Source organism: Sparus aurata, chromosome 23, assembly GCF_900880675.1.
Source record: "Sparus aurata chromosome 23, fSpaAur1.1, whole genome shotgun sequence".
Lineage (NCBI taxonomy): Eukaryota > Metazoa > Chordata > Actinopteri > Spariformes > Sparidae > Sparus > Sparus aurata.
Genome location: NC_044209.1, coordinates 16,584,174 through 16,609,885, shown reverse-complemented (window position 1 = coordinate 16,609,885; position 25,712 = coordinate 16,584,174). Strand labels below are relative to the sequence as shown.

At 41.0% G+C, this 25,712-nt stretch overlaps 1 protein-coding gene across 1 annotated transcript; it reads right to left on the bottom strand.

Moving 5' to 3' along the window:
• Positions 1 to 227: 227 nt before the first annotated feature.
• mosmoa (modulator of smoothened a) lies at positions 228 to 25,587 on the bottom strand. The gene is made up of 3 exons (XM_030407896.1): positions 24,558 to 25,587; positions 11,395 to 11,607; positions 228 to 3,395 (listed from the first exon to the last, which is right to left on the bottom strand). The coding sequence occupies exons 1-3, from the start codon at positions 24,661 to 24,663 to the stop codon at positions 3,211 to 3,213; spliced, it is 504 nt and encodes a 167-aa protein (XP_030263756.1). The 5' UTR covers positions 24,664 to 25,587; the 3' UTR covers positions 228 to 3,210.
• Between the last annotated feature and the right edge of the window lie 125 nt (positions 25,588 to 25,712).

Here is a 25,712-nt window from a genome sequence, read left to right as displayed (position 1 = left end):
ATCCTGGGTGGCTGCCCTAGAACCACAATAGGTCTGTGTCTCTTTTTGTCAGATTTAATTACGTGGGAGTGGAAGAACATCCTACAGAAGTACCAATGGTGATCTTTACGATAAATGGGTCTATCTGCTCTGTTTTGTCTCTCAACTCAACTGCTGATTAGATTGATACTTCACATCCCATCAAATAAGCACAACAAATCATACAGACTGTCACAGTCCCGCACACATCAATTTTTTCTCGTTTTATTCAGTGATAAATAATTTCCTATGATCATAGGCTTTATGTGAAGACATCCGATCAAGGCAAGAGACAAATTAGAGGGCACACATTGCCACCATTAGAAAATAATAGCAGAAACAAAAACAATGAGGTAAGAAGTTCTCTTTTTTATACATTTGTGGTGCTTCTATTTCTGTTACCTATACTGTTTGAATGCACAGTGCTTCCTAATACAGAAATTCTGCCTCTTTGTGTCTGTACATTATTAAACAAAAAAACATGTCATCATGGCACAATACTGAACCAACCAAGACAGGGCACTGCAGAGTGTAGAGTTAGCAGTATACATCATCAGACCGAAGGTAAGAAAAGCAGAGCAGGAAACAGAAATACAAAACAAGGACTTAGTGAGGGAGCTCCGTGATTGATTTAACACACAGACACACATCTCCAAATTGTTGTGAGTGCAAGCAAGTACACACCTACGAGAGCCGAAACGATTAGTCGATCAAAACTAAATTAATCTGCAACCATGCAAGCATAAATGCCAAACATCAGACATGCCATTTTTCTTCGTCTTTTGTGAAACTAAATTGTAAATTCACAGGTTTTGAACTGTCAACAAAGGTGACAGTTTAGAGTAATTTAGTTGAGGGGTGGCTGCATTAAGGTTTCACATAATTAACACAAATGTCTATTGTGAATAAACGTACATAAATCTGCATAGGAATCAGAAGAAGGGAGGAAGCCCCTTTTTGCAACTCCAGAACTTGCCTAATAATCGTCAAATCAATCAATTAATTTCAAGTTTTTGTCAGTATTATATCGTGCAGTGATAGTGTCATATGGCACAATTAATAAAAAAAGGAAGGGATTAAGTTATTACCCACAGCTAACTCACTGCCTCCATCATACTTCCTGTTTACATCCCCAACATCTTGGAGAAAATAATCTACAACTGATGAAGCGAAAAACAGACGATTACTTCTGATGAGCCAAATAAAAGTATGGTGAGCTATGTATATAAGCCAATGACGTCCCTGCTTGCTATCACTAGTGGATTCATTTGTCACCCCACAGAGCCGTCTGCATACTGACAGTCCACTCATGAATCTTTTTCTCCTCATAAATTATCTCATTATCTCAACAAATATGCCTTTTGTTTTATTTCAAGATGAACAACTTGCTATCATGAGGAAATAAGCTTGGTTGTCTTGAGATAAAGAAATCATTAACATATGATTTCACGATAACAGCACTGCAATCATGACTGTTTCTCAGCTAAAGTAAGTATGAGTTGTGTGGCCTGTTTTTTTTTTTTTTTTCATTTTAAAGGATTTGCCTTAAAGCTCATACCGATATGCACCGTGCATGTGTGTTCTTAAAGTTAAAAGTGGGTCTTAATATAAAACAAGCAATTTAAAGATATCACTTTTCACCTCTAGGAACTCGTAATGAGCAAATTATCGAGTTAATTGGAGTTAGAAACCATGAAAATAATTAGGACTATAATAAGCAAAGAAAATAATGGCTAGTTGCAGCCCTAAAATGTGTGTGTGTGTGTGTGTGTGTGTGTGTGTGTTTTACAATCACAGGCCTCAAGGGCAGCACACTGAGGCACAGCCCCATGCATGGACCTGACCTGCAGTCCCAGTGCCTTCACTTTTGTACAAAACAAGACAAAGAAAATACTCCTGGCTCCAATCTTTCCCATCCACTATTAAAAAGGAGAATACCACCAACTTTCAGCATTCACATATGTTATTATCAGACTTTTAGGTCAGGTCAGCTTCTATTTATAAAAGTCAATACTGTCTGCGATAATTAGCGATATATAAAGGGCCATCTCAACCCCACAGTGATGTACAAGAATACCTTGATAAGGCCACTGTGCTTGTGGCTGTACTTAGCAGGATTAAGAGCGTCACTACAAATACAAGAGATGTGTTACTGTTCAGATGATTGTTTCCTAAATTCACAGTCTTCTATTTATTGGTAAATGATGTGTTTCAGCGTCATGGCTTTAGCTTGTGAAAACTCTGTTGCTGTCTTTGTAAATAACATGTTGCAAGGTCCTACACATTGAGTGGCATTCTCCTTTACGGTGCTTAACCTCCTGTTCTGCTGCCCAAGGAGGACACCTCTCGTTGCTATCTGCTCCTGAGCTGCATCTGGTTGTGAGAAAAAGGCACGGCACACCTGTACCTTTCCTCCGGTCCACAGCAGCCCGTGAGCTGGACCAGACAGCTGGGTTCACAGCTGCTCTACCCGGTCGCACACCTGGGGCCTCGTGAAGTGACAGGTGAGAATAAAACCTGCTCTAAAGCCAAGCTGGCAGAAAAACCCTCCAGTTCCCCTCAAGGATTCAGTTCAGTGAACCTCAATTACACTCGAGCTACTTCAGTGGAAAGGCATCGGGGGGGGGGGTGGAGGAAAAAAAGAAAAGAAGAACACAAAATGTACAACAACAGAAAAACACACAACTGAAATAGCTAAGAGAAGCCAAAAATAGCAACAGGAGCGGTCGTGACGGCGCAGATGTGTGCTGAGGGCAGGCGGGCGGGGGTCAAGTTGAGGAGCGGCTGTAGTGGTCCTCAAGAAATGTGCACCAGCATTGTGGCCGCAGTTGCCATGACAGCGGCACATTAAACACCCTTCTCCCAACAGAACAACAGAGAGACGGCCATATTTTAATCAACAGTGGCAGGGTGCTGCAACAGCCTCGGCTGCCCTCTCTCTCACACTCCTCCACCCCTTTGTGCCCATGTTCCCCCTCTTTAGTGTTTTGTTCGTTTATTCATTTTCATTTTTTTAAGTTGTTAGGTTCTCCACGGTGCTGCGGTCCCTCGACACATAATCAAAGACTTCCCTGTATCAGGCTTCTGGCCAGAGTTTGTTGTTTTTGATTTTCAGTCATTGTGTGTTTTTGTAAATCCCATTACATTTTCAGAGCCTCTCGTGTCAGTCCAGAGGCGGGCACAGTCAAGTCCTCAGCCTGGGAGGCAAACTTTGCCTGCAAACAGAAGTCCCACTATGGTGAAGAAGATGGAGAGGACAAACAGCACATACGAGGATCCGACCACCGTGTTGTTAGGCAGCTTGTATGGCTGTCCTCCCACCTCGTTGATATAGAAGCCTATGGGGAAGATGAGTGCCGCCATGCAGAACAGGATCACTGGAAGGAAGGAGCGAGAGAGATAATGTCAGTTCACTTTACGCTTACATATACACCTGTGTTCATCTTGATGTGTCTAAATCAAAACATGTAAACCAAACTCAATGTATTTTGGAGTCACACTCCTTAATCTAAATATAAAAAAGGTTTAAGAAATAACTAAGAGCATGTTTTAGCCTTTGTTCTCGACACAAGATGAAAAAAAAAAAAACATGAACTCACTCAACTGCTCAAATTGAATTGAATTATAGCAAGTTCATTAGTAAAGTACAATAGTGCCTTTCAAATGGCTTTGAAGGAGCAATTACACATTGCAGACTCACGGTATGCGCTGTGATCAGCATGATGCTGCCTCTCAGGCATTCATGTAACCTTTCAACATTTCATTTATAAATAGGTTCATTGTCACAGATTACAGATAATTCTGGAGAATGTACAGAAATAAGAGTTAAAGGAAACATATCCGAGTTGCTCAGCTGAACCAATATCTGTGGTAGTATATCATTTATTTTCTCCCAGAGTGAAATGATTGCTTATTTCCCAATAATGTCTTCATTAGAAGAGGATCTGAAAGTTTAACTTCCTTCAGTTTCTTATCACAATAGATGAAGGCAAACAATGATGAAAACTTGACGCACAGACGATTTCATCAGCACTTTAGCTGACACTGTCTAAAAGCGTTGGGAGAGAGCTGAAGTGCAATCTGAACGTCATGGTTAAAAAAATATGGACCGGATCTAAGTTCCCAGGGTCCTAAGTATCTCGAGTCCTAGGTTCCAAGGGTCCTAAGTTCTTAGGGTCAAACGTTGCCAGAGCTCTATGTTCCCAGGGTCCTATTATTTCAGGATCCCAGAGTCCTACAGTTTGTTCCCAGTGTCCAGATACCCTAACTGTGTATTTTACAAGAGATGAACATAACATGTTCAGGCCCAACCTATACAAAAATCCAATTAATGTTAAAATGTTTATGTCTTCTGTCCCTCTCCTCTCACTAAAAATGGCATGTCCATAATTATGTTAATAAACAAACATACAAAAATATGCACTGTGTGTCAGTATGAACATGGAAAGCCATTATCTACTGTGCACACAACCAGACAAATAACGAAAACACAAAATTCAAAGACGAGGCCAGACTATTTGCAGAGCACAACTTGATACACAGAGCTAAAAACTCAAAAACTGTTTATACAGGAACAGCAAAAAAAAAAAAAGGGTTGCATTGAATGTTATGTTTCACTTAATGTGTTGACTTGTTCCTTACACTCTGGCAGATGTAATCTGTTTATCATTAACGTGCAACGACATGCCTAATTTATGCAGAACTGCTTCCCTGCAACTCAAATATGACTAAAAAAGAATAACTCTGCGATGTTTACTGGTCTGTTGGGTTGTTTATTTATTTCAATCTTTAAATTACAATATTTCTGACAGCACTGGAGGGCAGCATGTTTTCACGGTCAAAATGTTTTAGTAAATCATTGAAAAGCATCCCTGAGGTATGTGATTTAATTTCAGCTTTGAAGTTTTTGTGTGACTTCGGGCAATTATTTGTTGGTAAAACTATCAATATCAAGTACTACCTCTTGACTGTGCCATAAATTTACAGCGTTTCTGACACTACTTGAATGCAGCATTAGTTTCAGTAAATGTTTCTCCACGAACCATAAATAAGCTCTTTATGCCACCTCAGGGGGATTAACATTTTAAAATGTCTCTACACCCTTAATGGTTCAAATCAGTAATCAGATTTCAAGCTTTCTAAACAGCCACATCCAGCTCTGTTTATTAAGTTAAATCCTGAAACAGAATTTTCTACATTAGCCAGAAGACAAACATTAGGGGCCGTGGAGGAAACATGCGTATGCTGATGCTGTCGTAGTTTCCTAAAGCTACCACTAGATGTTACATAAGAGACATAATTTGATGATAAAACATTTACGTCATGGGACGGACACATTATTCCAAAATTACTGTGCATCTATGTCCTGTTTGTTCTGACTGTGCCCGACAGAAAAGATACGATTTTTGTTGAAGAGGAAGCAACTGTCACTTTAACGAGCGTGACACAAACTGAGAGAGAGCATGTTGTGATCTTCTGCTCAGCATGTGTCGGGTTTGTTCACAGCTGCAGAGGTGCAGTCATTACTAAGTCTTACCCAGGAAGTAGGCGTCTGTGATTGGATAACTAATTGTTACTAATTAGACCAGCTCCCTTTTCTTCTGTTCCCTTTGAAGATGTTATTACTGCAGCTTTTGGTCCAGCTCCAGTTTTGAAACACACAGTGACGGTGACCAGCAAAGCCAACTGTGTGACTTTGTCAATCACAGATCAACGGCTGTTCAGCATTTAAAAAAACCTGGTTTGTTGTTGCATTTAAAAAGGGACACAGTCACATGTTTTTGAACAGCTTTATTCCTGGACTCTGTGTGGTAGTGTGAATTCATACTGAAGTTGATGTACCATTTTGTCAACCAGACAAATACGGATATTAGGATTAAAAGACAGTTTGTGGCTTACATAATTAAGTAGGACGTTCACACAAATCTCCATCTCTAGAGTAACGCTTAATTAACAAAACATTTTTGGGGGCTAGGGTTAGGATTAACCATTTAAATACCTGACAAATTGTAGTTTAATACAATTTAAAATGAAATGATATAAAAATCTAGGGCTGCAACTACATTGCGGTTCAGGCCACATTTTTTGTCTGGACCCAACAGAGAGTAGTAACACAACAGGCATTCAAGTTTTTACGTCTGAACCCGACGCAATTAAAGCGCAGACCAAAACTATGCAACGAAACAAGTTGAAGCTTGAAACTACTCAGGACAAGATGGTGTATCATCTCCACTACAAGAACTTTCTGTACCTCTGTGCTGACTTGTCAGGTTTTTCAATAGCTGGATATAAGTTGGAGTACTTTAAAATATTATCATAATAATAATTACTTAATACAATCACATTTCTAGTATTGATGAAACGGCAGAAATAACAGTTGTGTGCATAGTGAGTGATTAATCGATAAACGATTTTAAATTATTATTTTAGGAGGCAAGGAAAAGGAGATGGTGTCACTTCCTGTTATTCATCCTGTGAGCTACACAAGGCACATTGCAGGGTTCTCCCCAAAATTGTTAGTGTAGCGGCGCACTATCTGTCCGGGGGGGGGGGGGGGGGACACGGACGGACAGACGGACGGACGGACATACGGTCATAAACTCCGTCAGCCGGGGGACGGACGGACGCTCATCGCCCGAGATAGTCAGCCGGGAGCTCCTAGCCGTCAACCGGGGGACGGACGGACGGACGGACGGACGCTCGTCACCGTCACACGCGGAGTATAGCGGCGCTGACCTAGCAGTATAGCGGCGCAGCGCCACTGTTCCACCGTCTGGGGAGAACCCTGCTTAGGCGGGAGGCAAAAATGCTCGGGCGCCGCGCCTAAGCCGTATAATGGCAGGGAAAACCCTGCATTGACTGGCTCACTAGCACCATGTTTGGAGACGTCACCAAATCACATGCAGTGCATCATGACATGGGCCCAACTAACCAATGATGAAATTTGTTGCCAACTATTTTTATAATAGATTCCTCTCCATTAAATCAATGTGTAATATTAAAATCCACTACTGCCATCAATCAGTCCTGTTCATTTATCTCTATTATTATTCACAATGTGGTTTTAAAACCACAAATTCTAATTTAAAAAATTCCTGCCTTATCTGACATGTAAGCCATCACTCACTGTATAAATTCAGAATTACAGTAAGTTCAGAAACAGTCCTCGAATAGTCAATCAGATGTTGTGCTGACTCAGAGAAGCCAAAAGTCTCTCGTCTGCCAGCAAGTATAAATGAACAATGTGTGGCAAGTCTGCATCACAAGGCGTGCACAAGCAAATATTTATGTCTGTGATTTTGCCTGCTCTTTGCTCCGGCTGTGTGTTTATCTGTGAGGGGGGCATGGTTTCAAAAGGATGCTGTGAAAGAAAAGCTAAAAGTGGAGCCAGAAAAACATGGCTCAGCATTATTCCAGCGTGCCTCACCAGTGAGTTAATTGAAGTGATGCTCAGGGTCCGCTGCTTCTCTTAAGTGCCTCGACTGATGACATGCGCTTAATCTGAAGCTATTTTGATCATCGATTAATCCTTTAAGTCCCTTTTCATACAAAAACATCAAACATTCTCCGGTCCAGCCACTTCAATGTGAGAAATGTAGAGAATCTGTACATCTTGTTTCTACTAATTGCTACTGTAACAACCCAATGTAACTAGTATCATTATGATTCTTTTTGATCAACAACATATGAGAAGATTATTGTGAAGCTGATATACCAGGGCCTGCAGATGTCCCAACACAGTCTTTCCCTTACATAAAGCCATTTGTGATGCACTGCCACATTTTCAAAATACAGAGGAATTCATCCTGAAAATCAATTCATAAAGTTGAGGAATAGAGCAGGTATGACAGATGAAGTGAAGAGCTTTTTAACAAGATGGGAGCCCAGAGGCATGCCCTACCTCACTGGTGTGTGACCACCATTAAAGTCATTACATCATTTCTAAAAAAAGACTATCTCATAAACAAGTTTAATCCAGATCAGCAACGTTAACGAGAGCCCCAAGAGTGGCGCTCCTCGTTAACAACACTCATCGTTCTAGTAATATTACACCAGATGGCTCTAATTGACGACACCTGGCTATAAGACACCACACCAAATTAGATGCAGCTCGACATAATGAGCTGATATCTTATCGGAGATATATATTAATCAGTTTATATGGTGGCTGTCGCTGATGTATCATTACCATATAGACGGGCCAAAGTTTTGTCAGGTTAGTTAAAGGGATATTCCGGTGTAAATTTAATCCATGGTCTAACACACCGTGATACTGTGTTAGACTCCCTCTCGAGAGATAAAGTTTGCAGGCCGCTAGCTAACATAGTTTTAGCATCCTCAGAAACGACCGCACGACAACAATACACTGCAGTAAATAGGTCCAAATATAAAACCGCCATCAAAGAGCCACAAATAATGCTCAGAACAGCACCAAACTTCAGCAACATTAGAAATAGGGTCCCAGCACATATTTCGAGGTATCAAACATTTGATATAGTTGCCGTATTTGTCGGAATAGATAAACAAATCTCACCACCCGAGAAGCCTTCCTTGTTGTGGGGAAGCCCTGTGAGTCGATTACCGAGTGCAGTAGAGTTCCGCAGCTCAAAGATGATCATTACTGCGGGACTCTACTGCACTCGGTAATCGACACAGTTTCACGGTGTGTTAGACCATGGATTAAACTTACACCGGAATATCCCTTTAAAAACAGAGGAACAGTCAATTTAGCTTATAACCTCTAAATTTTCGTGCTGTTTACAGGCCTCCTTTAAGGGTTCCTAACAAGTCATGTAAGCCAAAACACTTTTTAATTGCCAATTCATCCCACGAAGTGCCCAGAGCTTAAATTAACAATTTAAAGGTGCAAATACTAAGGAGATCCAACTGTTTGATAGCACAAATTCAGAAAATACATTCGAGCATGGTCTTGTGGGTGTCATCCAAGGGTACATTATAGATTTTTTTACAGATATTCAAGGGTTAAAATTGAGGCATAATTACTAGATTCTCTCTACACTATGAATAAATATTATTATGAATTGACTGCATTAGGCTTGGGCTGATATTATATATTATCGAACATTGCCATATTGGCCATCATATGTGATATTTTTCACAATATCAAACAGCTGCAGAAGAAAATGGACTGCTGCAGCAAGGCAACACGCATTGATATTTGACTAGGCGATAATGAAAGTGAGTTGGCGGAGGTTAGTACAGATTAATTGGTTTGGCTTTCACACACAGACATGGAGGACTTCATTTCTCAAAAGAACGTTTGGCATTATTTGGGGTTTAAAGTGGGAGAAAATGACGAGCCGAGGGATTTGACTGAGGCTTCATGTTGGCAGTTTTTCTAACTCAAAAAAGAAGTTTTAGCGTCAGGTTGCTCCTTAAAATAAGATCTGTGTTCGAACGATCTCAGCTATTGTGGACAAACTATGCGTGCTTTTGAAGCTGTAAACAATACCTGAGAAGGGAGGGGATATTATACACATAATTCTTTATTTCTATTTTGTAATTTAATTAATTACCACATGTACAGAATTATATTTATGATCACCCCACCCGACCCCCACGGTTGAGGGTCACACCTTGGGGAAACACTGCTGGCGTGTGTCTGCGTACAGAGACACAGAGGCGGGACTGTGCTGGTCATACAAAGCTGTCCATTCAGGTGCTGGTGGCCTGGAGCCAGTTACTCTACAGACTGCCCACCTTCCGTCGACCTTCATCACCTGTTTGCCTTGAATGAACCTCCCCTGTCTCCTTACGACCAACTTCACTTCATCCTCCCCCTCCGCTTGTGTCTTTACATTGGCACCCATCTCTCACTCACAGTTCTTGACCTCTAAAAAACATGATTATTCACTCAGCTCGCCTTCTTTACTCAACTTCTCAAGTCTTCTTAAGCCCCCACCCTTTTTTGTTTTCCTCACTTAACCTCTCACCCTCTCCCCCGCTTGGCTGACAGCGGCGAGGTGTTTGCCATCGCTTAAGTCCAACAACATCAGGTGGAAAAAAACATGCTTGCTAGTCGCAATTTTTCCTTTTTCCGTTGCTCTGCCTCACTTTAAACAGACTCTTGAGATACAGGAGGACCCTCAGAAGTGTCAGCTAATGGAGGTCTTAAAACAGATTAAACTGATGATTTATCATCTCTTCTCTTCAAACAAACCACATCACAAGTATTCCCCCCTTCCCCCCCACTTTATTTCCTCATTTCAAGTGATGATAATCATCATGCCTTAAACATATTTAAAACAAAAAGAATCGGTAGTATTAATATACCTCTTGGTCTAATATGGCCAGCAGAAGCTTAGCAGGGGGACAAGGGTGGCCACTGCACACAGTTGCCGTGGCAACCGTCGTACTTTCCTGTGCGTGTGCTCGTTAAACAATGACTCAATGCCTTCCAATTTAGCGTATGACACAGATTTGTGCTCACCGGACAGACAGTTTGCGGAGAGGCTCAGGGATTCTGTAAAGCGTTGAATCATCGGATATTTGCAAGTGATTAGGAAGAGTTACAAGACCTAAATATGAAACTGCATTTGGCCTGGTAGGCAAAAAAAAATAAAAATAAAAAAATGAGGAAGGCGCTGTGCATAGTGTCTTGAAACATACACACAGCTTTTAAAACAATAACACACAGCATTGTCGCTTCACAGTTTGCACCATCTGTACAAGTGTGCTTGAGGCCATCTATTCCCTTAACTAACGGACCAATCAAACTCTGCCCTCCCACACAGCCTTACGAAAGCAGCCACAGCGCACGAGATGGATGCAGAATCATTATTGAGTGCTGGAAGTGAATCTATACAGAAATCGTGTTGGAAAAAGAGTGGCGTGTTCCAGGCAAAGAGAGTGAAAACACTAGAGAAACGCTGTGGCACATAAGCCACCCACTCGGGTACCAGAGGAGCTGCATTACTCAATAAATCAGCTTCAGGGAGCAACAGTGGTCATCAAGCATGCAAAACAACACTCATAGATGTGTAAACACAACCAAACGCACACACCCGCATTTTCCCATCACTCTCAGAAACAGAAAAACACACAAAGGTCTTGTATATAGCCTCGGATGTTACTGACGTCACACTTATCTGCACATGTAAATTGGCATTGCAGAACTGAGCTTAAACCAATTTGCCACACTCATATAACATCACCACGTCTCTTTTTATGATTTCCTGCCTTAGAGTGGGTTTAGGAAGACACCAATGTAGCAGAGGTGATTTTCACTTGAGGTCACATCACGACAGATGCTGTGAGACAGAGAAGATCATGCTCCAGGGGAAATGTGCTGACGACAAGGTCTAGTGAAGCTAAATAATTTCATTCACTGTCAAAGTCAATGTCCTGTTCACTTACTGCCAGTAAAAGCGATCCAGCGGGCATATTTGGTGGCTTCTCTGCGCCAGTGTGATGCCACCAACAGTCCACAGGTGACTGTGAGGGAGATGATGCCCATGATGATGAAGAAAAGTGTGGTGACCCACTCTGGAGGCAGCCGTGGTGGAATACATGTCCGGTCTCGTCCATGGATGGTCTGACATTGCCGGACTAGACCGACTGTAAGGGCACCTGCATAGAGAGGTTCAATGTGTATTAAGGTTTCATTTCAAATGATTTTTATTCACAGAGCACATAGACACAGTGAATATAAAGAGATCTATGAGGTCTAAAAGTGCAATATCTAAGAATTTTAGTCAAACACATTCAGAAAATACACAAACTTTCTCAACAGAAAGGTTTTTAAGACATTTTTATATGTCAAACAGATTTATTAGTCCCACCCAGGAATCTGTGATTCCGCGAACGCGGAATTTACCGCAGATTTCTCGGCCGTCCGCGGATTCAAAGACCCTCCGCGGAATATCACATTTTGCATATAGTTTTCATTCCGGCCACTAGATGTCGCTGTCAGATAGACTGGGCTCTAGACTCACGGTAGAAGTACACGTTGATAATGAAAATAACTTCATTATCAACGTGCAGTGAAGCGACATACTCAAGTTTCCATCCACCAGGTGAGTGAAGAACACCTGAATCATCGTCAAACAAACGTGTCGCAGCTCTGACTGTACAGTCACAGTTTGAACTGCTGTCGAGCTCGTGTTAATCACATGCTGTCAATCACTCCACCGCAGGAAGGCTGACTCAATGTGTAGAGAAATGTTCTGACGAGCAGCTCAGTCTGGTTCTGTGTTCACTGACACCAGCTCTCCTGCAGTGACACCAGAACTTCAGAGGAACTGGTTTCACTGCTAGTTCCTAAACCTTCACCCATAGTTTGGTGAAAAGTTTTGCACTTTTTATGTTGCAAATAAATCTGCCCAACACGGACAAAGAAAATGTTGATGTTAATTATTTTAAAACCAATAATAGTAGGTTCCACAGTGTTTTACAGTGTTCTGGTATTGCAATTAATTTCATAAGAGAATACTTAATTCATTATTATATTAAAAAAGTATGTTTTTTAAAAGAAAGTATGTTTTTTTGTAATGTTTGCGGAATTTTAATTTTCAAGCCGCGGAATCAAGAATTGCGCTCCGCGGAATTTAAACTTTTTCTCTGCAGATTCCTGGGGGGACTAATTTATACATTGTGTTGCAGGGACATCTACTCAAGTTAGGATGCTAACAAGGTAGCTGCTTCCCAGCCACAGTTCACCTGTGCTCTGAGTTGCCCAACATGGCAGACTGACTCAGAAAGATGTATTGCCTACCATAACTGAATAAACAAGCTGTTTTCAGAGGAAAATCAGGTCTGCCGAAAACAGTTTGAAGCAAAAAGGTGGCAGGGTCCGCCAAATGTAAACAAACTAAAACACTGATATGCTCAAGTGTTTTGTCCACAACCCAAAGACATTTAGTTAAACATAAATTAATAAAGAAATTACTCAAACCGATAAATCAACTATCGAAATAGTTGCCAATTAGTTCAACCATTTACAACTAATCGATTAATCATTGCAGCTCCAACAAACAGCTAATAAAAGGGCATGAAATAAACACGTTCACATTGCACAATATATTGTTTCAACATTGACACTGCATTGTACGCATGCAAATTAGTCACATCGCAGGATGTGCATTGTCAAGTAGGTCAAATTGATGTAATATGACACAAAAGGAGGCTTGCTCAGTTCAATTTAGTCCCATTAAAGACTCATTCTGATTGATTATTTCCAAATAGAGCTATTAAACTTATCTGTGGAAAATTCCTGTATTTCTTCATTGAGTAATATATAGATTACAGAAAACCAAAATATTGCAGTGTCCTAATCAGTAAATTGCACACTGCATGCACAGAACAAAATTGTCCAAATACTGCAGTTTATTTTAACTGCCAACTAATCTTTTATTTTGGCCCCTGAGACACACTGGAAGCAGCTCTGTCTACAAGTATATTACATCCATGGATCGCAGGACAAATGTCAAAATGTAGAGAGGCAGTTTCGTGGACTACATCTTTCGGTCTGACAGTGTGTCTAAAAGCTGAATACAAGCAGAGACAAATCGCAAGTGGGGAAAAACTACAAGAGCCAAAAAACATTACGGTCTTGTGTTGGAGAAAAACAGCCAAGCTATGACAAATTAGTGCCTCAATCACCGACAAGGTTTGGTGGGCAAAAGCCCAAAGTGTGGCAGCTCAGCTTTTGACAGAGTGAAAGAGGAACAGGTGAAGGAGGAGCAAATAAAAAAAAGACATTTGCACCAATTCAGAGCTGGTGAGGAGCTGGGGAACTGTTGGGAACCAATTATGCCAGTGAGTGGCCAACATTTTTTCATGTGTTTTCACACTGAGGGAGAGAGGGTGAGGACTAAATCAATCCTGCCAATTACTGAATCCATCCCACGCAGGTATCTCAATCTCAGACATATTTACACAGATATAAGCTGCTGCAAATTTGTCTGAGCCTTCTGTACTTGAATATAACAATCATCTCCTGTCTCCACCTCTATTCTTTGACTAGGCTCTTTTGTAAATTCTCACATCTGCATCACAAAACATGGTAGAACATGATGTTCTACTGTACCAGCTATCAGGGATCAGACAAGGAGACAAATAGAGGTTGAGCCGGTGTGAAGGCCAGTGCTCAGAGCAGGAACATGCTCCAGTGGTGCAACCACTCTGGAGGGACGCCATTCAATTAGAGCCCATCCTCAAGGGGAATTTCTACCTGAGTAAGCAGAACAGCGTCGCATCACTCAGTCCTCTGCTGATCACAGGTCTCAGGCAAAAGAAAGGTGGACTATAAGCGATAGTCTGTAGGAGATCAGAGGCGTTTGTTTGAGAAATAATAGGGGGCATCGGCGTGATGGCTTTTACTAGTGCACACTTGGATGGGCACACTTCATGCATTGACACTTTATGTCTATAAAGACAAATAACAGGAAGCTGTGTTAAAAACGGACCTGCCTCCTTTTCTCTTTTGCAAGGTAACAACATAGGACACACAGGTGTATAGTTTTCTGTTTTTTAATAAGCCTAAGACTAATAAATCTAACAGCTGAAGCACCTGAAACTTTTGGTCTGAACCCCCGTCAGTGCTGAAAAGCAAAACAATTCTTGAAATGGCAGTAGCTGTACAAGTCATAATTAATTACTCTCACACAGTAAATAAAACAAACATTTTCTTTAAAAAAGGTGCCCCGCAGAGTTTTCCTGTAAACAAACAAAATATTTAGTTTGAACCGTGGGAATGTACGAGCTCTAACAAACACATTAAATGCATTTCCTTATTTATATCAAATGTGCAAAGCTGATTTTAATTTTAGTATTTTAAATCCTATATCGTTTACATCAATGCAGTCCTCTCCTTCCTGCCTTTGCTGGCATGTGGCAGAATATCTGACTCACTACTGCCGCCTGTTGATTGGTGGCAGCCCACAGTAAGTTCACATTATGTACATGTCATAATCCATGTTGCACATATCTACAATACTTGTCATCTCAAGTTCACATTACATGTTTGAGATCTGACTGTCAAATCCAGAGGTGGAGGGGATGGTGATGGAAACAGAGACGAGAAGGTTGCTAAGTCAGTAACACTCGTGTGACACAGATCGCAAATGCATTTCAACATTTGCAAGTGTGAAATCACTAAATATTTTTAAAGACCGCAAGTGAATTTCTTGCCACATTTGTGGCGACCATAGCAGGTATTCTAAGCCAAATCCATTATATTTTCCTAACAAGAATTTTTTGTGCCTAAACCTAACCAGACCATTAGCGCAGCACTGTCACAACACGGAACAGAAAATTGAACCTAAATCAAAGTTGCAACATATACAAAGTTTCAACATGTTCATGGTTTGAAGAAACGTGTTGCCAACATTCTGACATGAGGGTTGTGTAGCATGTTCTCACAGCGTTCAAAAATGCCTTAGAAAGCCTCTGAGTTAATTTCTATCTATCTATGAAAAACAGCTACAGATATACAGTACGAGGCGAAGATCATTCTAAATACAACAACATCATTTCTTTCACATGTTTGAGGCCTAATCTGGAAAAAGAAGAATTAATGAGTGGTAAGCACTCATTCCACTGACCACAAAATAACCCATTCACTGAAAAGGCAGTGAAAAAGCAAGCCTGTGTGGGCAACATCATAAAAGTTCAACAGTGGCTCAGCAGGTGGGCGGACGTGTGCATGAGACAAGTATGCAAGCTGGAATTTCAGAAGGTCAAGCGTGTTACTTGCTCAGTCTGGCACCCGAATCCAGACATTTCATAACCTGTCCATTTATAACCTTTGTGTATTTACAGGATGAAATGTGATGCTGCTAACAAGCCTATTGTGTCTAAAGCTCAAATACATGAATCCAAACAGAAAAGCAAAGCCTGTGTGAGAAAACTGTTCCTGTTGCCGCGGGGGTGTGGTGGATTCTTCAGGCTCTCCAGAGGAAATCCTGTCCCCTTTATAACACCCAGTGAGAGCACTGCTTTTACAGTAGCAACCCACACAAACAATTTCAAACAATGCTTTAAAAGAAGAGAGTCTGGAGTATATATTGAACTGCAGAAATGAGGGCTTTAATATCTACTGTCAAAAGCTTCAAGAAACCTATTTTTGAGACCACACACACGCAGTAGTGATGTCATTTGGAAACATGTGTCATTACAGTGAAAGAACAAGTAAAAACTATGTTATTTGCCTTCACTTTTACCTTATGATCTACCCTCACACAGCAGAACACTTATGCAAGAACAGTTAAAAGAAAAATATGGAGGTCATGGCTCATGAAAAAAAAAAAGGCACCTGAATGCCTCAGAGGCTTTCTCAGCTGCCTATTGCTAAGTCGTCGCAGTATTACAGAGTAACCTTGAGCAAGTTAAACAACCAGAGGCAAGCAAGGTAAAGACAGGAGAACATGAGGTAAAAAAGAAAACTGCAGTTAATGGCAGAGGTTTATGACCATTTCCCCTGGAATCTGTGGCCTCCTGCTGTTTCATTAGCTCTGTGTGGAATTCCTGCCCTACAGCAGGCAGGCACGCTACGGTACACGGGAACAGGTAAACAAGTCAACAAGCAGGCATGCACACAAACAGTGATACTTCAAGTCTGGTCTGTGTTCATGAAGCTTATTTGTCCTAACATTGGACTGACTATCTCAACTTACTAACACACAACCTCATGAAAGGATTGATAGATGCAAGAATATGCCTGGCGATAAATTAAAGGAATAGTTCCATATCTTGAGAAGTGAGTTAGTGTGCTTTCTGGTGGAGGGTTACATGAAAAGATCAACCGCTCTCATATCTGTGTGTTAAATATAAGGCTACAGCCAACAGCTGGTTAGCTCAAGCGGAAACAAGGGGAAACGGCTAGTCTGGATATGTCCAATGGTAACAAAATCCATCTACAAACACCTCTAAAGCTCACCAATTAACACTTCCCGCTGGTTGCCTGGCAACTGCATCCAGACAAGAAATGTTCCAAAATAAAAGCCCCATAAAATGTTGAGTTTTCATTGATACACTTCCGGCTGTTGTACAGATTATCTAAACAAGATACATGTGTTAATAATTGAGCTACCCAGCTAAGCTAACCAGCTGCAGCTGCAGCTTTATATTTCTCAGACACATTTGGGTCATTTCATGCCAGCTCACACAGAATTCATAAGTTTTCCCCTTTCATGTCATGGATTTTATTGAATAAATCCATGCAGACACTTCTTTTAAATGCATGGGACTTCACAAAACTGAAATCTAACCTTTTTAGTTCTGAAAAGAAAAATCTTCTTCGGGAAATATACGGCCCAAATATCTATATCTCAGCTCGGAAGCTATATTTAGCAAGACATGTATCACACATTTTTTTATGCATGTGCAAAATAACTTCTGGATGCGATAGAACATTTGGTTGCAAGAAAGTGAAAACTTGCGGAGATATTAATTCTTGAAACTGACAGATTCTTCTAAAGGCAAAAACAACTTGGAAGGTCCCATCAATTTAATAAAAGCTTTAAGAAGTGATTTTTGTTTTTTAAGAAAATCCATGACATGATGTGGGAGCAGTCTACAATTGTGGGTGAGCGGAAACTGAATAACTCTTTTGAGAGAGGTATCAGTCGTCTCTGTAAAACTCAGAAAAGGGTGAATAAGCCTTCTACAGTGATGTAGATTGTACTTAAAGGGGCTCTGTGGAACTTCTGTGTTGTGCTGGAAGCTGGTCGTTTATGTAAGCAGACTCCATTACTATACTAACGTGAGCCACTGTTGCTCTCTGTTAGCAGGGCAGAGAGAGGCACTGTGACTCGAGAACTGCATTAAGTCACATCCTTTGGACTATCATGGAAAATCCGACCCGAGTCCTTCACAAAGAAATCCACAGTCCAGCAGCATTTAACAACATAAACAAATCATCCACGGGCTTTTGTAGGCAGCTGAGACGGATGGGGAAGGTCTAAATTTAATGTCACATTACAATCTGCTCACATAAGGCCAATACACATGTGATTAATATGTGTAAATTACTACAAATCTTCACATACAGCCCCTTAAAGTCACTAGAGTGATGACTTATCAGTTTCCAAACACAATACATCAGTGTTTTTTTTGGCTAACTGTGCACATCTAGAGGGGGAAAAGGTAAATAAAGGTGAACTCTGACCTATGAATCAACTTGAGGTCACAGTGAAACAGGGAAAAATCTATGAACTCATCTGTTACACTGAGCAAGTGTAACCAAAATGAATGAGCTTTAGCTTAAAAATAAATCACATCACTCCTTTTATAACATACAGATAAACGCCTCCATCGTTGCCTGTTACTCTACCGTCAGCTCCGTTCTCACTATGATCAAACTACCCCTCTCACCACGTCTCGGCCAATATGAGCGGAAATGAGGTCCGTGTCTGCTCATTTTCAGCATGATGATGTTGTCATTAGCGGAGCACAGGGGGTGCTGCTGTTTGAACACTCCGGAGGGATGAGTCAAACAAGCCTCTGAACTGTGGTGGGCGGCAAGTAGGCAAGCTACACCGGCCAACAGCTGCTTCTGCTGCCTCTGCTGCTGAAGCTAGAGGCTTTTACAGTTCCCACTTACACTATAGGGACACTGGAGCATAGCCACTGTCCATCACTTATTACTATCATTACCTCATTAGACTATGGTTCATTCTGTTTAGTCTAAACCAGTGCAGAACTAACTCCAACTAATATTATATTTCTTCCAAAACCTTACACCAAGCTTTATTACACAAAGATAGACAAACTACACACTCCTTGAACTTATAATCACTCTGTTTGGGCAATGACAAAGCATCGCTCTTTTACTTTGAAAAGTAAAAGAGAACCTGAGTTTTTTTGGGCCAAATGCTGCCATTTCTTCAAGGCTCAGTCTGGGGTTTTTTGAAGTTGGGATGTATGAGGAGCTTCTCAATAGTAAGTAGCTCAGCAATGCACTGCTGTGGATGTATTTAGTAAGCTAAAAAAAGACCCTCTTAAATAAATAAACAAACAAACATCAGTTTAAGTGCACTTTATATTTAGAACATTTTCATGACTTTACCTTTCTTTTAAGACAGCTCTTTGATGGCAAAGTGGAGCAAATAAGTCACCTTCTTCAAAGCCAGCAGACTACTTTCAGAAAAAGAGTCATTTTTATTTGCAAAAAAAGGAGTTGCTGGTTAGTTCTCATCTGAACTAAAGCGCTAAAACATCGTTGCTCGATAACGCAAACAAAGCAATTGAGGCAGTGGTAGACCAGCAGATCCTGTGCCTTGCACAAGGTGGACCAGAACTGCAGGTCAAAACTGCTGGCTCTGCAGCTCTGCAAATGGATGATATTGGCTGGGCGCGGTTTCAGATGCTTTGTATCAATGACGCTTTGTGTCCTTGTGCTTTGAAAAGGGATACCAAAAATAACACTATTTAATATGCTCCTATTTCATCTATTTTAGATCATGTCAGTTTAAAACTACAGTAGCATTTCTTGAGCATCAGTGGTTATTCACTGCAGTTCTGAAAAAAGCTACTTTAGTCTTTGTTATCGTTTCCTGTGATCTGTGATATGTTCTTTTTTCAGTCAGGTTGTTGCTTAAAACAGACAAAAAAGTATAATCTTGCAAGTAAAAATCAAAAAGTATAGAAAACAATATGTAGCAGCATAGTAGAGCAGCTCTTAGTAAATCTGTCTGTTTATTGGAACACAAGTGATACTGAACAGCACGCACAGATGATAAACATCTTCTGCTGCAAAGGAGAATGTCTTGCATGTGGCAATTATTCACAATGAATGATGACAAGATGCAAAAAGCATTTTCTTGTGTCTATAGAAGCCGTTGGTTAGAAAAGAGAAGCAGTGTGGCATTCTCCTGTCCTGACTACCACCGTGTGATCTCCATCAACCTCCATTGTTTTTCCTCATCCAGTGACTTACTACATATATTAAAAACAATTTGCCAATTGCAGCGTAATGCCAGGCTGAGATAGTAAATGCCAATACTTTATTCACATATGGATTGAATTTCACCCTCATGGCATATAACTGGAGCCTAATATTCTGATTTACAAATCATTTTAAAAGACCAAACTGAATAAAAATGCTTCATTTAAACTCCTCAATCAGAATAAACAAGCCCAAAACTGGATGAAATTTCAATCGGTTGCAGAGGTATAGTTTAAGATGTTCATAAACTGATCAAAACAAAAATTCCAAATAAAACTCCTTGCCAGAAGCTATCATTAATTTTGACTGGGTAAAAAAATTACCTGAAATCTTCAATCAGTACACTTTCTGATATATGTAGTATACTATACTTAAATAACTGTAATTACGAAATACTGTCCATGTCAACATATTTACCCTTAACATCAAGATGGTTATGCGACCTCTGACACATGTGCAACAGTAAAGACAAGGAGGATAAACTATGGTGTCCAAAACTGGTTTTGTGAAATGGTAAATTTTTTGTTCAAGTCTAGAAAAACTACATGGAAAGATGGTATCTGTGAAAATCAACACTTGATTTGGATACAGCAGGGTTGCAAAGGCCAACTTGTACCTGGACGTGATTTAGCATTCAGGCCATTCACTGTGGTGACAAGTTTCTATAGGGGGGCGGTCGGCGGCAGAGCTGCTGAGAATCACAGTTTGTGTCTGACACTGCAGCAACAATGGCTTTGTCTTGAAGCTCAGCCCCAGAAATCAATTTCAGAATGAGGATATCGCTCTCATGTCAGGGATGAACATACTGATTCTGTCTGTTGGTGCTACATGTTTTCCTCATAGCTAGCTTTGTTTGTTTAGTTTTTCAAAACAAAAACTGTGTTTCAATCACCTGATCAAAACAGGAAGCAAATAACTCCACACCCAGTGAGTCAGCTTTTATAGACGCTATCTGCCCTTGGGAAACATGTCTGTTTCTCCACACTCTGAGTACAAAGAGGACACGCTGAGGTCTTACAAGGGAAGGTTGTCAAGCACAGAACCTCTCTGATAAGACAAAAGCAAAGACAGAGGTCAGCTGATTGGAGAGAATACAATGTGGGGAGTCGTCAGGGGCTCTTACACCATAATAACCTCATACAACCTCTGATGAATGGGTGAGAGAGAAAAAAAATAATGCAAACAGCTCATGATAAATGAAATAAATTAATCTCCAGTACAAACTTGCAAAAAATGTTGCTCTTATTAGCCTGAATCCCATTTAGCGGCATGTCAGCTGTAATAGGGGCCTAGCAATCAGCAATTTAATTGATCTGCAAGTGTTCCAATTAACAAAAGCCACCATAACAGAGCTCCACGAAGAATGGAAATTAAAAAAATATAAGTATGTCAAGAAGATCTTTAAAGTCAAGACATAACAGGCCACAGACAGACAAGCTGTATAAACAAAGCTTGAGCGAAGGTCACATGTTGAAACTGTGAAATGTGAAATGAGTAGGCAACATGAAGCGGGGTTGGCAAATAATGTGGAATGACAACAATTGTCACCCAAATTTACAGCACTGTAAGCATTGCAATATTGAGTTGCTGCCAGAAATTTGAAATCCTCTACGAAAATGTGTTTATGTTGGGTTAGGGTTAGGGTTATCTTAACAAACAATTATTTGACTGGACAACAATAATGTATATAGAAGAAAGAAAATGGAACAATCAAGGTCCAAACTACACAACTGGCACTCGAACCTGAAACAAAAATCCTGTTGTTGACTAAAATAGGTCAGTTTACAGTTTGAGCTACAGCCTGGCAGAGAGTGTTCAATGTAAGCAGAGTTCAAGTTACCACAAAGTTTTACATTTAACAAAACTAACTACATCAAAACTGTTTATTTCACTGCATAGTTTTTGCTTTAGGTTTTCCATCCTTTGCAAGCTAAAACTACATGAATGTTTGTCATCTCGAGATAAGAAATAATCTCTGTGTTACGTTCAAAGTGTTGTCACGTTAAAAATAATCCTCGGGATTTAAGAGGACATGAATTGTGCTCAAACTTGGACAGTAGGTCCATCACTTATTATCAGTTATCAGTTTTTACACAGGTTAAAGGCTCTGATTTGAGCTTACTTTATCCAGCGAGCAACCTGACTTGATTACCAGTACCACAGAGGAGAATTTCACGCTAAATGAAAATGAAGTCTGTGTCAGCTCTTTGCAAGAGTTAGACAATCTAACAGGAAAAAAGAAGAGCACAAAGGAGGTACTGTTGAAAAAAAAAAAAAGTTTTTTTTTACAGAAGTGGTGCTTCACAGATGTAGGCATGAGAACGGCTTGGCGTCTTTATGACAGCCACGCCAACACAATGAACCGCAGTGTTTGTCACAGGTTCTCGACAAATAGGACCAGCTCATTTGTGGTTTGTGTTTACAACGACACTGTATCTTATGCAGTACAAATACATGTTTGCGTGTTAACTAATGTGCAGTATTTGTCGACAATTGTCACTTCTCCTATGAAGACACATTTCACAATTTAACAGCTGAGTTTTAATATATTGTCATTCATTGTCTTTTACACAAGTCTCCACTTATGAGTGCCCACAGAAGGAGTTATAGTTGTTGACAAATACGTTAATAAACACTCATATCTGCTTCACACTGCATTATATTGTGTAGTAAATTATTTATTAGATGCTTAATAGGTACCGCAAAAACATGTTTGTGGTAGAGGCGGCACACTCCGCTCATAAAAATAGGATCTTTTATTGACACTGACAAGCACAAAGCTGTGTCACAAATAAGTTCTAGTACATTGGGCATTTAAGACGCACATAATGCTGGATTACTTTTTATTCTCCCATTGACATAATAAATGAAAGAGGCTGTTATAAGACTACCATGCCACTCAAGATAGACAGAATCTGTGACCTACTGTCCAAGGTGACTCTGAACATTGCATAAAGGAATCGCTACCTCTCTTGACCAAAGAACACTACAGAAAATTAATTTAAACCTACATTAGTTTACCACTGAATATTCTACAACAGTAACTGGTCTCTTAGAAATGATGACGGGAACAAAAAAGGTGTGACAGAAATGTGTGTCAGTGTCTCATAAAAACATCCAAGACAAGTCAAAACAGAATGATCAAAGAGAGCAGTGGAAGCTGCGAGGCAAAGTGAGAATAGTGACAGTGATAGGAAGTCAGCGACTGTATGACACCCACTCTATAACAACACCCACACTCACCACAACACTGCGGCTTAAATATAGCATACGTTCAACAACTTTCTGTGCATGCAGGAACTGAACTGTGGATCTCAAAGGGAAGCTGACGTGCACTTTTCGGCTGTAGCTCACTTGACTGTATGTGAACTCAGCCAAAAAGTCTGGAAGCTTGTATCACACACAGCTTAAGATCCATTATTTGCTCTCCAGTACAATCAAATGGACTGAATTGTAAACAGCGCCCTAATTTGTTTCGAATCCCATTAGTACTTTTGTACAGATTGCTCATTCTCTTGGGCTAATACAGCCGGGATGTGTATTAGTGGATGATGGACCCTCCCTGACCCAGTTACTAAGCTGTCATCCTGTAGAGGGAACAAAGAGGAGCAGCTGTCTATCAATAGCCTGAATGTGTTTTTTCAGGACTGACACAAATAAATGAGAGGACTCACAGCACGTGCTCCTGTCCAAAATCAGCAGGGATGCCATAAATAGGCAGCTGCCGTGCATGGCAAAGTGATCGCTGATTAAATTGATCACACGGAGGTCACCTCAAATGTCAGGTCACCAGGGAAACACAGCAGCACAATTACCTTTAGTCGCTTAATCGATAAATTGCTTGAGGAAGAAGGCTGCAACTAACATTATTTTCATGATTGATTCATCTGTTGATTGTGTTCTTTCCCGTTAAATAACTCTTGACTTCTGCAAAAATAGTTAAAATAGTGAAAATGGGCAATCAATCTTCAACTTGCTCGATTTGTTTTAACAGTGGCTCGAAACCCCAGAACATTTACTTTACAGTAACTTAGCAAACGCAGCAGATCAAGCCAATGTTTGGCTTTATTGGCTTGATAAATGCATTAAATCCATTAGTTGGTTCTCTTCAAAACTAATTTCATGACAATATAGTAGTCAAGTAAATGTTTAGGCAATTATATTCAGCATAAATGCCCCAAACTCTCTGGTTTCAGCTTCACAATGTGAGAATTTGCTGCTTTTCTCTTTTAAATATCACTGCAAATTGAATATCCGTTAGTACGTTTTCTGACATTTTACTACTCATCTTCTGACCAAAAGTGGTGATATTTAATCATTAGATGCAATGTTACAGGTCCATGGTGCTGATCAGTCCTAAAAACTGTAATTGCGGGTGATATTTTGCATCAAAGAGTCAATAAGAAAACAACATGAATATGCACAGAACAGACAGCCCTGGAGGACAAAAGATGTGGCTGCAGATGAAAAAAACCCTCCACACAATGAATCGGATCTTTGTTGTGGGGATTATCTGATGGCAGGCGCTCCTGTGTGGTGTGCGGGACAGTGGTTTGAAAAAAAAATCCTGAGATAAAATCACACAAACAGACACGAGTGGTTCTGAGCTGCAGATGTTGCTCGCTTCATTTACCTGCTGATTCACCAGTGTTGATCCAGTCTGGGTTTGCAATGCTGGCTATTGCAAAGATATCTGCTGCCAGGAACAGGCACCCTGAAATGATCGTGAGTTTATCCATATCGCCGGCTGATGAAGCGGTGTATGACGTGGGGGGGAATAAATGTGGTGGTCGTTGTCCAAGTGTGACCCCCCGAGTGTTGAGAGACACAGGGTGGGCTGTTATCAGTCTAACCTCGCCCCCTTCAACAGGACCCCGCTGTTGTGGTTCTGCTGTGCATTTTGCAGCAACGTTAGCTCCTTAGCGAGAGCCTCCAGCTACAAAAGGCTCAAATGCGACGCGCAAAAGCATCACATCTCAAATGGTCGTAGTAGTCCAGTGGGGTAAAACAATAGCTCACTCAGCGCCGAGGCCCTGAACCGCTCGTGTTGCCTTTCGGATCCGTTTAGCCGCAGCAGCAGCAGCATCGGGTACAGCTGCGGCTAGCAGATAGCTAGCTAGCTATTTCCCAGATTCGGGCTCGGTGTGCCGAGCTGCGGCCCAGAGGCTGCTCGACGGCCGAGACCGGGACTGCGCTAGCATTTCAAGACACAATGTCACCCGGGCGGAGGTGGAGAAGGAGCACAGCGAGTTCTCCTCACTCCGTAGTATCCGTGTTTTTAGCGAGGGGTCTAACGTTAGCCGTCGGGAAAACGAGAACCCATCACCCTCTCTTGCTTATTCGAGCCCGTTCTCCTTCTCCGCTGGAATAGCATCTGGTACTTTGAGTCCGTTAGCCAGCCAGCTTCACCTCCTCCTCCTCCTCCCTCCTCTTCGTCTTCTTCTTCTCCTCCTCTCCTCGAGCAGACTGGTCTCGGGCTTTTTTTTTTTTTTGAACGCTGCGTAATTTAAATCCAAAACGAGACTTTTTAAAGGTCCTAAACCGGGACGGTAGCGCGGTAACGTTATTGTTATGCTTTCCAGCCCGTGCGCCCACCGTTAGCTCAGCCTCCCTCTCTGCCAAATGACATCAGGCGGACACCCCCACGCAGCGTCGCACACACACACTCACACACACACTTACAGCCCAGCGTCTTCACGTTCGGTGAGGAGGGGGGCGTTCAATTATCGCGATACTATATCTGCAGGAAAAAAAGGGGTTCACGTTGTCCCGAGTTGAGGGTCATTGA